General features: G+C 45.4%; 1 protein-coding gene across 1 annotated transcript; it reads left to right on the top strand.

Moving 5' to 3' along the window:
- The first annotated feature begins 5,625 nt into the window (after window positions 1-5,625).
- Window positions 5,626-13,753, top strand: LOC143491267 (uncharacterized). Its single transcript, XM_076990121.1, has 7 exons — window positions 5,626-6,047; window positions 6,155-6,200; window positions 6,333-6,424; window positions 6,665-6,775; window positions 7,142-7,245; window positions 12,967-13,139; window positions 13,503-13,753. Exons 1-7 carry the CDS (start codon window positions 5,713-5,715, stop codon window positions 13,707-13,709), a joined length of 1,068 nt encoding a protein of 355 aa, XP_076846236.1. The 5' UTR covers window positions 5,626-5,712; the 3' UTR covers window positions 13,710-13,753.
- Window positions 13,754-14,210: the final 457 nt, after the last annotated feature.

The raw sequence follows: 14,210 nt of genomic DNA, 5'->3' as shown, positions 1-14,210 counted from the left end.
TGTTACATTCTGATGTATGTTATGTACATTTGTCTTTGTGTCTTGCACATGCTATTCTCCACACTGCAGTCATGAACTCACCTACCAGTTTTTATTACTTCTGCTTAATTTGTGATGTCATGCAAATGTGTGACACTTAACAAGTCATCATGCATTTAGAAATTGTAAAAAACATAATAATAATAATGTCCTTTATGATTTATGAGACTCATTTATTAGGTCTTTTTCAGTTACGTATTTGACCCTATAAACAGTAAACAAATGTAAATTATACTTTCTGTGTTCTAAAATGCTTTCTACATTTAGTATCACTGATGAATCAAGAAAATGTGTTACCAAACATTACAAATGGCAATAAAGTGGAAGTGTAATTAAGGATTAAAAATGTAGAAAGATGTGGAGTTATGAAGTGCCAGTTACACATCTTACACTATCAAAGTGGAACTGCTAGACATGAGAGAGAGACAGACAGACCAAAAAAAGGAGAGCGAGAGAGAGAGAGAGAGAGAGAGAGAGAGAGAGTAGTTCTCTGATGGGACTATGGGAGAACTGTCTAGTGTAAAAATAAAAAAAAATGTGTCATGTTTCACACTGCAGAGGGATGTGGTGTTATGCAAAACTAAAAATGTCAGTTACACATGTCACACTATAAAAGTGAACAATGCTAAACGTGAGAAAGTGTGTGAGAGAGAGGGAGAGAGAGAGAGAGAGAGAGAGAGAGAGAGAAAGAGAGAGAGAGAAAGATATAAGAAGCAGTGTGTTTCCAGTGCTCCAGGCCTGTTTGGGTCTCTTGATTAAAGATGCTGGTGTGTGTGTTTCTCCTCTACTGTGGACTACAGGTGACTGCAGGTGAGTTCTACATGTGTATCTGTGTGTGTCTTCATGCTGTGTGTGTGTAGCACTGCTGTGTGTACGATAGAGGACATGGAGACAACCCCAGCACCTGGGTTTAGTTACTAGTGTTTGATATTGACCTGTCCTCTGGGTTTAGTTACTAGTGTTTGATATTGACCTGTCCTCTGGGTTTAGTTACTAGTGTTTGATATTGACCTGTCCTCTGGGTTTAGTTACTAGTGTTTGATATTGACTTGTCCTCTGGGTTTAGTTACTACTGTTTGATAATGACCTGTCCTCTTGGTTTAGTTACTAGTGTTTGATATTGACCTGTCCTCTGGGTTTAGTTACTACTGTTTGATAATGACCTGTCCTCTGGGTTTAGTTACTAGTGGATAGTACTTAGTTAAGTACGTATGTATGTATGTATGTATGTGTGTATGTGTGTGTATGTATGTGTATGTATGTATGTATGTGTGTATTTGTGTATTTGAACATGTTACTAGTCGGGTCTATGAGGTTCTTCTCATCTTACAAAAGACATTATGAGAATGTTTATAGAAACATTAGATAACACAAGAGATTTGATATGAGGAATATCAAGGAGGCGGAGCCAGTGCTCCAGGTGCAGAGTGGGTGTGGTTCATGGCCACACCCACAACCCTGTGTTGTGTGTGGGGTATTTAGTGTGTGCAGGTTCTCCTCACACTGTTCTCTCTACATTATTTCCTGCAGCAGGAAGGTTGTCATGGTGATGTGTTCATCTCTGTGATACTCTGATGAACATCTGTACAAGTATTTACACCACTATGTGAACGTGTGTTGTGGTGTCTCTGTTCTGTGTGTGTGTATGTGTGTGTGTGTGTGTGTGTCCACTATGTGAATGTGTGTTGTGGTGTCTCTGTTCTGTGTGTGTGTGTGTCCACTATGTGAACGTGTGTTGTGGTGTCTCTGTTCTGTGTGTGTGTGTGTCCGTCCACTATGTGAACATGTGTTGTGGTGTCTCTGTTCTGTGTGTGTGTGTGTCCACTATGTGAACGTGTGTTGTGGTGTCTCTGTTCTGTGTGTGTGTGTGTGTCCACTATGTGAATGTGTGTTGTGGTGTCTCTGTTCTGTGTGTGTGTGTGTCCACTATGTGAACGTGTGTTGTGGTGTCTCTGTTCTGTGTGTGTGTGTGTCCGTCCACTATGTGAACATGTGTTGTGGTGTCTCTGTTCTGTGTGTGTGTGTCCACTATGTGAACGTGTGTTGTGGTGTCTCTGTTCTGTGTATGTGTGTGTGTCCACTATGCGAACGTGTGTTGCGGTGTCTCTGTTCTGTGTATGTGTGTGTGTGTCTAGGGCTGTGACAATAACCACATTACCGCAATACCGCTGTTATGTAATGCCCACCACGGTATTGAGCTCATTACATCCGTTAATCTATTAAATGAATTGTTTTCATTCAAAAACATTTACATTGCGATCGCTGTGTACACGAGAGGAACACTCCATTAAATAAATTGGGGTGTTCAAATCCCCCATGAATTGAACCATGCGGCTTCTAATGTGGTGCGGCTTTTCTGTAGATGTTTCTTCACCCGTCAGGGGGCGGAACAGAATCAGGTGGTAGGTTGTAAATCACTGTAAATCAAAGAAGAAAAGAGAAAGTACTCAATTTCATTTAGCACATGCAAGCAGCAGGCACGACGGATAATTTTTTTTCAAACCAACATATGTTGTGCCAAATTCCAACTAAATTCCGACTCCTCGGCAGAATCCAACTCCCCTCGTTTGCACATGCATAAAGAGTTACAGTGATTTTAACTTAGTTCATTGAGCACTCTAGTTTCGTCCTAACTAGATATTTAGACATAATACTGCTGTAATACAGTGAAGTCATGTGGTCAGAGGTGAACTTCGGTATAGCCAGTGTGTTTTTTATTTAAAATAATTAACACCCTTGAGCCAGTTTTGGACATAGATAATGCAGTGTCATTTGCTGTGATGGATAAATAAAGTCTAGCTCTTATTTATGCATTGAAACATAAATCTACAATATAATCTGTAGCGTCTTTATGCGTGGATAAACGAGGGGAGTCGGAATTCGCCACAACACCGGCTGAAAGCCAAAACTGTGGCATGTGAAATGCTACAGGCACCGTTCGGAAACTGATCAGTTCAGTTAAATGTATTTAGTTCAGTAGATATATGTGGCTTTTAGCCCGGTGCGGCTTATACAACATTTTCCAAAATGAAAAGAAAATACCTCCACTCCAGTCCCCAGGAGAATCCGTGCGGACACTGAACTCACGAGGTATTTGCAGGAAGAAGCCCTCGAATCGCATTAGGATCCACTTGCCTTATGGCGGGAAAATCAAAATCAATTCCCTCTTCTGTCAAACATTACCAGAAAATATATGACCGTTGCGCAACAAGCACTCCATCGGAGCATGTATTCAGCATGGCAGGCAACATTGCCACCTCGTTTAGATCGTCTCTTAAACCAGACAAAGTGAACATGTTGCTTTGTCTTGCTAAGAACATGAAGACGGAAAAATAAGATATTATTTTTAATTCGTTTAATGACGTTATTCACATTATTATTAACAATATTATGGCCAGTGGCGTACACAGACATTTTGGGGTGAGTTTTCAATGGAAAAAAAGTCACGCAGCCAACTGATAAAATCCATATCCAATATTAACTATATACAGTCATTGGCTGTGTTCGAAATAGACTACTACATACTGGATACTGCATACTGGACTCAGTATATACTGGATACTGCATACTGGTCCTCGTAGTAGTATGCAGTACAGTTTCCAGTATGTGACAAAAGCAAAGCATACTACGGGGTCACGTGATCGTTCCGTTGCATGATGGGATGCAGTACACCACGAAGATAGCTCTGTTCGCGTACTGGAATATTTTGTAGTAGGTCATCCGGGTATGTTTCGTGTACTGGAAATTTTCATTTTGGTCACATACTGCATACGACATACTGATTTGGGGCTCGATCAGTATGCCAGTAGTATGTAGTAGACTATTTCGAACACAGCCACTAAGTTCTTCAGTTAACTTCTGTTTACCCTCCACCAGAGGTGGGGACTCGAGTCGCATGACTTGGACTCGAGTCATACTCGAGTCATCAATATTAAGACTTTTGACTTGACTTGAAAAAATATTCAGAGACTTAGACTTGACTTGGACTTTTACACCAATAACTTGGGACTTGAATTGGACTTGAACCTGTTTACTTGCAAGGACTTGATTTAACCCCAAATCTAATTTTTAAAATGCATATTAATATTTATAAAGTGCGCCCCATTAATTTCATTTCCGTCCTTCTGACGCAGACCGGTCCTCTGCTTTTCCACACTCTGTACGTGTGTGTGTGTGTGTGTGTGCATGAGCTGCAGCACAACCAATCAAATGGGGGGGCAGCGAACGTGAATTGTTACGGGGCGGGGTGTAAAATGGACACAAATTAAGTATTATATCGCGATCGATCGATTGCCAGTGGTTGGCGCCAGAGCAAAAACACATTTCGCGAGCGTAAATATTCACCTCGCGAGCGTAAATAATTGACTCGCGAGCGTAAATATTCAACTTGCGAGCGTAAAAATGACAGTCGCAAGCACAGAACGCCGAATTGCGTGCGCGTTTATGTTAATGCGCGCGCTCAAACTGTCTTTTTTCCACGCTCGAGTGTTTTTTACCTTCTCTATTTGACAAAGGCGCTCGCGCGACAAGCACATTCTCTTCGGATGTTTTTTGCGCGAGTTTTGATAAGGGGTGTTTTTGGCACTTTGGGGGCGGGCTCATGGGAGTTTCTTTCAGTCAATGCTATTGGCTGATGACGGCTCCTGATTTTGTGAGTGACAGCACAGTACATAAAGTCTTTTCAGAAGATGGCGGAGCACGACGAGCGCGGACTGGTGAGTTAGCTACCTATCCAGGTTTGAAGTAAATTTGGGGTTGATTTAATTTATAAGTACAATTTAATAGACAATCTTAACATTTTGTAATGCGCATGCAGTCACTGATTTATGTAGTACCTATGATAATTTTTACTAAAAGTGGATTTTCGTACTGAAGCGTTACCGTAAGTCGTTTGAAAAAGCGAGCTGGGTTAGTTAGCTATAACATGGAGTTCAGGATACAACCTTAATGTCATGTTGGTAACATTAACTTTTTGTTTGCATGCGCTAGAGAGCACATATTAAGTGGATTAGAAACCAAATACCTGTTACTGTTGCAAGGCGAGCCAAGGTTATTTGTATAGTATGTTTCATACACAGCAGCTGTTGAAAGCGCTTAAAGGACATTGATATTTTTAACCAGTGGTCTTATTGCAAACAGTTTTGGTAGGCCTTGCGTGCTTTTTGAAATGCCATTCATTGAATTCCACTCACTTAATCATACCATAGCTACAGCTAATCTGCTCTAACAATAGTAATCTTTAACTAACAGCTGGTAGTGGCTTAGTATGTTTTTAAGCTTTTTATTATACTAATTGAGTATTACTTTTCCTAATGTAGTTTTCCTCTGTCTTTGCAGAACATTTTAAGCAGGCAGATTCTCACCAGGTTGCTCTCTAAATTGGAACGGGCATTTACAGGAGAACCTATGGATTTAGATTATATGGAGTTTACATGTAGGCAGGAATTGTATCTTTGTAATGCCCTTTCCAGACACATTGATGTGCCTACAGACATATTACATGCCTTGCAGGAACTATTAATGCTTGTGACAGACCAGATAGAACGTAATAGTGGAAGAAATATGCCAATTGACACAGTCCCTGGAGAGACAGGGCGTCCTAGGTTAGACATTGATAGAGAGAGTTTGCAGGAGCTCTTGGAAACTGACCTGCCTGTTCCCTGCATCTCTAAGATGCTGGGAGTGTCAAAAAGAACAGTATTTAGACGAATGCAGGAGTTTGGTCTTTGTCGGAAAAGGCACAGCAGCATGAGTGACGAGGAGCTTGACAGTGTAATACAGAACATTAAACAAGAAATGCCAACTGCCGGCTACCGCATGGTGAAGGGGAGGCTGCTGTCTATGGGTATCCATGTCCAGTGGAGGAGGGTGGCTGCATCCATGCACCGTGTGGACTCTTTGGGCATCCTGACGAGACTAACTGGCTTAGGATGCGTCGTGCATAGGACATATTCTGTGAATGGACCTCTTTCACTTTGGCATGTGGATACAAACCACAAACTTATCAGGTTGGTGCTTTTAATTGTTAGTAAAAGGCTAAACGTAAGTAGACTGTCATTTTACTCATGTAGTAAGTAATTAGATTTGTTTATTGGGTTCCAAAAATGTTTTCTAGGTACAACATTGTATTGTTTGGTGCAGTGGATGGATATTCAAGGAAGGTAATTTCTTAATTTCACTTGGTTTGCTAATGTACTTCTCACAGAAACGGCTTCATGCCATAATTTATGTACTACGAACACTAGAATCCTTGTTTTGTTAAAAGGACTGGTTGTCTTTACTTAATAATACAGGTGATGTGCCTGACTGCTTCTACCAACAACTTTGCATCCACTTCATTTGCTGCTTTCAAGGAGGCAACAGAAAGACATGGCATACCGTCAAGGTAACATTTTTGCAGTTTAAATAGATTTGAAACATTGCTACATACACATGAAGATTTTTCTTGCATTATTACAAGCTCAAATAGTTCAAATTGGCTAGTCTTTCAATTTTTTTCTAACAAAAAGTTGTGAAATACCATGCTGAACAAACTGGACAATTCATAGTTAGTAGTTCATTGTAGTACTAGGATATATATTTTGATGTCTTTTGATGTGTGACTGGTCAACTGTGTGTGTTACAGAGTCAGAGCTGACCAAGGGGTCGAAAATGTTGACATTGCCAGATTTATGTTCAGTGTTCGCGGGACAGACAGGGGAAGCTTTATGTCTGGCAAAAGTTTTCATAATCAAAGGTTGATCATGTTTCATCACACATTTGAGGCATATATTTCCCAGAGGTCCTTCATTGAGGTCCTTAATGTGCTTAAATAAGGAATCATTAAAGTACAAATCTAAATTAATCTAAACTATATTGTAACATTACACATATTATTCTTCTATTTGTGTTGTTTTTAAAAAGTAGAATCATTGCATATAAAATATTTGACAGCAATGTGTAAATTATTGTCATTAGAATTCATTAATAAAGGTCAGAGTGATTGAGAGGCTACATTTCAAAGGGTTTCAGCCAACATGTCTCTCTTGCTTGTTCATTTGCTAGCTGGAACCAAATTTTTCATGTGTCTGCATTAAACAGATTAAAATGTTTACGTTCCTAGGATTGAACGTCTATGGCGTGATGTCAGGACCTGTGTCACCTCAAAGTACTACAACATGCTTCAGAGCTTGGAGAAGGTTCAGCTTCTTGATGTTTGCTCCACAGGTTGGGAACCCCAGTCACTCTTAATGTATTGATAAAACATGGATAATTGGATAGTTACAGTAGCCTTTTAATAAACTTGAACATGCATAAAAGGCAATTTGTGACGAATCAGACTCGTGAGGCATGTTCGGATCCATGTGCAGGTCAAGGTTTAATAAGGACAATCCAGAAACGTAGTCGTACAGGCAGGGGTAATCCAGATAACAGAGGAGATGTCAAAGGTAAGGCAAAGGCAACGTCGAAAGAACCAGGCAGAATCATACACAAAGAGACTAACGAGATAAAGGCTTGGTATGCAGACTAAGAAAGAACGGCAATACTTCGCAATGAGCAAGGGGGCTGGCAGTGGTAAATACGCTTCACAATCAAGTGTAATGACAGACAGCTGGTACGCTCTAGAACTCAGGGGAGTCAGACCTCTGGTGGCGAGATCGGGGAGTGCAGGACCTGACACCATCCCCCACCGAACGGGCGGCCCCAGGCGCCCCAGGTTGGCAACGACGGGGCCGGCCCCTAGGCCGAGGCGCAGGCCGATCCGGATGGGAGGCGTGAAAGTCACGGATGAGGGACGGGGCCAGAATGTTCTCAGCTTTCTCCCAGCACCTCTCCTTCGGGCCGTACCCCTCCCAATCCACCAAATACTGAAGCACACCACCCCGGCGTCGAGAGTCCAGCAGTGTGTTGACCAGGTAGGCCGGGCCACCGTCAATCTCCAGAGGGGCCGGGGGCGCTGGCAAAGGGGCATGAGACAGGCTGGAAGGCAGAGCAGGCTGTAACAGTGACACATGGAACGTGGGGCATATGCGGTAGTGTGGAGGAAGCTGCAACCTGTAAGACACCGGGCTGACCTGCCGAATTACCTTGAAAGGACCCACGTACCGGGGGTTGAGCTTCTTGCAGTGCGTCTTAAGGCGGAGGTCCTTAGTGGACAACCACACCATCTGACCAGGGGAGTAGGTAGGGCTGGCGCGGCGCCGTCTATCCGCCTGTAGCTTTTGGCTCCTGATGGCGCGCCCGAGATGGACATGAGCCTCCTCCCAGACCCGTGCGCTGCGGTGGAACCAGTCATCAACTGCAGGGACATCAGAAGGCTCACCCGACCAAGGAAACATAGGGGGTTGGAATCCCAGGATGCACTCGAACGGCGTGATGCCAGTGGAGGGTTGGGACAGAGAGTTCTGTGCATACTCTGCCCAGGAAAGGAACCGACTCCAGTCCTCCTGCCGGTCACTGCAATACGATCGGAGGAACCTGCCCAACTCCTGATTCAGCCGATCCACCTGTCCGTTGCTCTGGGGGTGGTAACCTGAAGTCAAACTGACAGATATATTAAGCAATTTGCAAAAGGACTGCCACACACGCGAAATGAATTGTGGACCCCTGTCAGACACTATGTATTCAGGAATCCCAAAGAGTCAAAACACATGATTGAAGATGGCCTCCGCTGTCTCCATAGCGTTGGGGAGTTTAGGCAGCGGTATGAGCCTACAGCCCTTAGAGAAACGGTCCATGACTACCAAGATGCACGTGTTGCCTTGGGAGCGTGGCAGGTCAGTGACGAAATCCACAGACAGGTGTGACCACGGGCGTTTGGGAATGGGCAGGGGTGTCAACAGTCCCGTAGGTAGTTGTCTGGGGGTTTTGCTCTGCGCACACACATCACATCTCTCCACGAAGCTGGTGACATCGCGGGCCATCTCAGGCCACCAGTACTTGCGCCTGAGCAGGCCTAGGGAGCGCTGGATACCTGGGTGACCTGAGCTGGGGGACGTATGGGCCCATTCCAGGAGCTCAGCACGCAAAGCGAGGGGAACGTACACCTTGGGGACAACCTGCCGGAGGTGGCTCGGTAGCATGAGCCTGCGTGATCTGCCTGTCAAGATCCCACTGTATAGGTGACACCACGATGGAGGGTGAGAGCATGGGCTTTGGGGCTTCTGGAGCGTTGCTTGGCTTGTGAATCCGTGACAGGGCATCAGCCTTGGAATTCTTTGTATCAGGACGGAAAGTGATTGTGAAATTAAAACGTGTGAAAAACAAAGCCCACCTGGCTTGCCTGGCGTTCAGCCTCTTTGCTGCCTTAATGTATTCAAGGTTCTTGTGGTCGGTTAATATGATGAATGGGTGAACAGCGCCCTCTAGCCAATGTCTCCAGGCTTCTAGGGCCGACTTGATGGCTAACAGTTCCTTGTTGCCGATGTCGTAATTCCTCTCTGTGGGCATGAGTTTCCGTGAGTGGAATGCGCATGGATGCAATTTGGGTGGAGAGCCATGACGTTGGGAGAGAACCGCCCCCACACCAGTATCTGATGCGTCGACCTCGACCAGAAACGGCAGAGCAGGGTCAGGGTGTTTCAGTATGGGCGCAGTGACGAATCTCTCTTTCAGGTTCTAGAAGGCGTTTTGAGCGCGTTCGTTCCATTGCAGCGTGCCTATCCCACCCCGTAGCAAAGAAGTGAGAGGAGCTGCGACTGTACTGTAACCCCGAATGAAACGGCGATAGAAGTTTGCAAAACCCAGGAAACGTCGGAGGTCCCTGACGCTCCACGGCCGTGGCCAATCGGTAACCACGCGCAACTTGGCGTCATCCATGGCCACCCCTTGTGGGCCGATATGGTAACCCAGAAAGTGCACCGACGTTTGGTGGAAAGCACATTTCTCCAGCTTGGCGAACAGCCGGTTGTCCCGTAACCGTGAGAGAATCGTACGCACGTGATGGCGGTGCTGCTTTACGTCATCAGAGTAGATCAATATATCGTCTATGTAAACGATCACGTAACGGTTCAGCATGTCACGAAAGATTTCATTCATGAAAGCCTGGAATACGGCCGGAGCATTGGCTAACCCATACGGCATCACTGTGTACTCGTAATGTCCAGTGGCGGTAATAAAAGCTGTTTTCCACTCGTCACCCTCCTTTATACGAACCAGATTATATACGCTCCTGAGATCTAGCCTTGTGAATATCTTTGCCTTACGAAGCTGTTCGATAGCAGAGGGCACCAGGGGCAAAGGATAGCGGTTCTTGGTCGTGATGGCGTTAAGTCCACGAAAGTCTATGCAGGGTCTCAGCCCCCCGTCCTTCTTACTCACGAAGAAGAAGCCAGCAGCAGCGGGGGAAACCGAAGGACGAATGTAACCTGACTGCAGTGCCTCCGTGATGTAGTCCTCCATAGCCTTGATCTTGGGCAAGGAGAGGGGGTAAGCTCTACTCCTCGGTGGCGAGGTGCCTGGCAACAGGTCGATAGCACAATCCCATGGGCGATGAGGGGGGAGAGTAGTGGCTTGGGACCTACTGAATACATCCAAAAAGTCACTGTAGAACTCAGGGAGTAGTACTGACGTGTCGACTTGTGGGCTTTCGATGCTCGTGGCGTGAATAGCGCGCGCTAAACAGTGCTTGTGTCGCTCCATTGAGTCAGCTCACCTGTCCTCCACGAGACCACGGGGTTGTGCTGGCGTAACCATGGATAGCCCAGCACGACGGGATGTTCAGGTGAGTCGATGACGTAGTACGTGAGGGATTCGCTGTGCAAGGCGCCTACCATGGTCGTGAGCGGGATGGTGCGATCAGTGACCTCCCCCGAGCCGATTGGAAGACCATCAATCCCCTTGATGCGCATAGGGACAGGGCAAGTGACGGTAGGGATAGATAAGTCCTTAATAAAAGTCCTGTCGATAAAATTACCGGCTGCTCCGGAGTCTATCAGGGCTGAAACGAGACAAGGTGCGACACAACAGGTTAGTTTCACCGGCACCGTAAACTTTCCAGTGTCAAGCAGTGGATTGGCACACGCACTCACTCGCAGCGTGGGTCGGTCCTTGGGTACAGACGGGCACTTGCCTCTGAAGTGTCCGGCCTCTCCACAGTACAGACAGAGGTTCTCTCGGCTGTGTAAGGAATGCCACCTGATCTCCACCACCAGCCTCACCTGACGCTCATCACCACACCCCCTATATCTCTACTTAAACGCCCACATTCCACTTCCTAGTCGCGAAGTATTGCAGACTCATGCCGCGTACCAAGCCTTTCTATTACCTGTCTGCTTTCCTGTGTTCCGACCCTCGCTTACGTCCCCGACCTTGTCTCCTGCCTAGTCCCTCTGTACCTCCTGACTTCTGCTCCCCCGGTATGACCCTGGACCGTCCTGACCACGCCAAGACAACGCAGTTGCTACTAGTCATAGTGCTCGTGATACACCTGCCTGTGTTTGTACCAGCGTCTCATTTCAATAAAAGCGGTGTTCTTCCGCATTTGGATCCCTCTCTGCCTGTTCAATACGTTACAGGCTGTGTCGCTGTCGTTCTGTAGGAGTGAGGCGTGCGCGTCCTATTTCCATGGGCTCTGGTGGAGATGGGTTGGTCGCTGGGACAGGTGCCGGACGAACAGACCTAGCAGTGTTTCTTCGGGATCTGATGAGGTTGTCGAGTCTAATGGACAAACGGATTAACTCCCCGAGGAAGAGATCTTCATCCTTGCACGCTAACTCAGACCTCAGAGAGTCGCTCAGACTCCTACGGTATATGGTGATCAGGGCTTTGTCGTTCCAACCCATGGCAGCTGAGAAAGTACGGAATTTGAGTGCGTGTTCGGTAGCCGAGGTGTTTCCTTGCCGTAACTGGAGTAACTGCTCCCCGGGATCTTCTCCTGTACTGGAGTGATCAAATACTTCCTTAAAGTACCCTTCGAAAGCCGCGTAGGTCTGTGCCGCGGGGTCTGTGACACTCCATACCGCGGTTGCCCACTGCAAGGCTCTCCCAGTAAGGAGTGAGATAACGAAAGCGATCCGTGATGCGTCCATGGGGAAAGCCGCCGCTAACACCCTGAAGTACAGAGAGCACTGGAGGAGAAATCCTTTACATAAACCTGGGGAGCCATCGTACTTTTCTGGAACGGCCATACGCACTGAGGGGGAGGCACTGGGCTGCGGTTCAGACACAGGTAAAGGTGCGGGGCTTGCAGGTGCGGGGCTTGCAGGTGCAGGAGCAGCAGGTGTAGCTAGACCCTGAACGTACTGGGCCAACGTCCCTACGGTTGTGTTCAGTTGGTGAAGGAGTTGGTCGTGGCTACCCAACAACCGGCCTTGGGACTGAACGGCCGCCAGTAGTGAAGAGAGGCCTGCTGGATCCAGGGTAGGCGAAGTATTCTGTGATGAATCAGACTCGTGAGGCATGTTCGAATCCATGTGCAGGTCAAGGTTTAATAAGGACAATCCAGAAACGTAGACGTACAGGCAGGGGTCGGGTAATCCAGATAACAGAGGAGATGTCAAAGGTAAGGCAAAGGCAACGTCGAAAGAACCAGGCAGAATCATACACAAAGAGACTAACGAGATAAAGGCTTGGTATGCAGACTAAGAAAGAACGGCAATACTTCGCAATGAGCAAGGGGGTTGGCAGTGTTAAATACGCTTCACAATCAAGTGTAATGACAGACAGCTGGTACGCTCTAGAACTCAGGGGAGTCAGACCTCTGGTGGCAAGATCGGGAAGTGCAGGACCTGACACAATTGGAGCTTAAGCATTACCAAATTTTCATTGTTCCCCTCATTCTATTTTTGCATGAGTTTCAAAAACTTTTTTTGCTTTAACTGGAAATTTGTTAAATATTTTGACTACCAACAATGGCTAAAATTTGAGCAGTAACTTCATTTGCTCTAATTAAAACACAATTTATTGGTAAGCATTACTTATGTTTAACTCCTACCTTACACTTAACAGAAGACCTTTTCACTGTCCACACTGTGTTCCTGCCAAAACTGAAGAAAGACCTTGAGTGTTTTGTGGAAGGTTGGAACAATCATCCAATCCGGACGGAAAACAACATGACTCCTGAGCAATTATGGATCATGGGGATGAGAAATACCAATATTAACCAGCCAGAGGATGCTGAGGTATCCCCCCCCCCCCTTTTAAGAATCCTGCTACTGCTGTTTAAGCTTCTATAATTGTTTGGTACTAGCAATAGTCTGTGACTATAGTATATTTAGTTTTTGCAGTTTGGTGGAATATTTCCTATTTCCTGTAAACTTGGGTAGACACAATTAGTGATTTTAATTTGTCAAACTCGGACGATAAAAGAACAGCAGTTATAAACTACTGTTCGATTGCTCCAGCAAACACTATAGACAGTGACAGTTCCTAATTGCGCAGTAGTATCATAATTTAAAATAGTTCATTCTGTTGTGTTACATTTATTGTCCAATGTAGTGTGTTGAAGTTTAGGCTCAGTACTCTGTTCTGTTTTTCTGCACTAGGATATAGAGGAGCCAGACATTGACTGGGACATTGCAACAACCCACAGCGGTGAGATGGATGGTGAGATCGTGGTTCCTCAGATCGAGCCTCCTTTGAGTGAACAACAAAGACAAGGAGTTCAGTTGCTCATTGAACAGAGTGACCCAGACATGTCAGCAAGGGACCTGTATTTAACATGTCGTGAATATATTTTTGCCACTGGCTGATGGTTTGTTTTAAAGGCTCTTAAATAAAGACAACTGTAAATGTATGAGTTTGTTTATTGGGAACTGGGGACAGGCGAATTAGTTCAACAACTTGACAGTTCCTCAGCCATGATCTACAGTAAGACAAACAAGTAAAATATGGTTATTCATAAATGCATATGGGATGTGTACATTCACACCAACTCAACCTTATTGAAAGTAATAGTTTTATCCACTTTAATAGACTTAACAGGGTACCCGCGGGTCCTTGAAAAGTCTTAAAATGTCTTAAATTTAGTTTTCCATATTCAAGGCCTAAAAATGTCTTAAAATGTCTGGAATTTTATGAGGGGAGGCATTAAATTATTATAAGTGTGTGTTGTTCAGCGCGATGTGAACTTTGCCGAATCTAGCGCTATTGCAGAAAATAACCGCTCCAGGGTCCTAGTGCTAGATTCCTAGCGTTGGCGTATACGGCCTCAACAACGTTAACAATTTTCGTTCGCCAACCCCCCCCCTTCA

Source organism: Brachyhypopomus gauderio, unplaced genomic scaffold (genome assembly GCF_052324685.1).
Source record: "Brachyhypopomus gauderio isolate BG-103 unplaced genomic scaffold, BGAUD_0.2 sc73, whole genome shotgun sequence".
Classification (NCBI taxonomy): Eukaryota; Metazoa; Chordata; class Actinopteri; order Gymnotiformes; family Hypopomidae; genus Brachyhypopomus; species Brachyhypopomus gauderio.
This window is presented reverse-complemented; position numbering and strand designations above follow the sequence as displayed.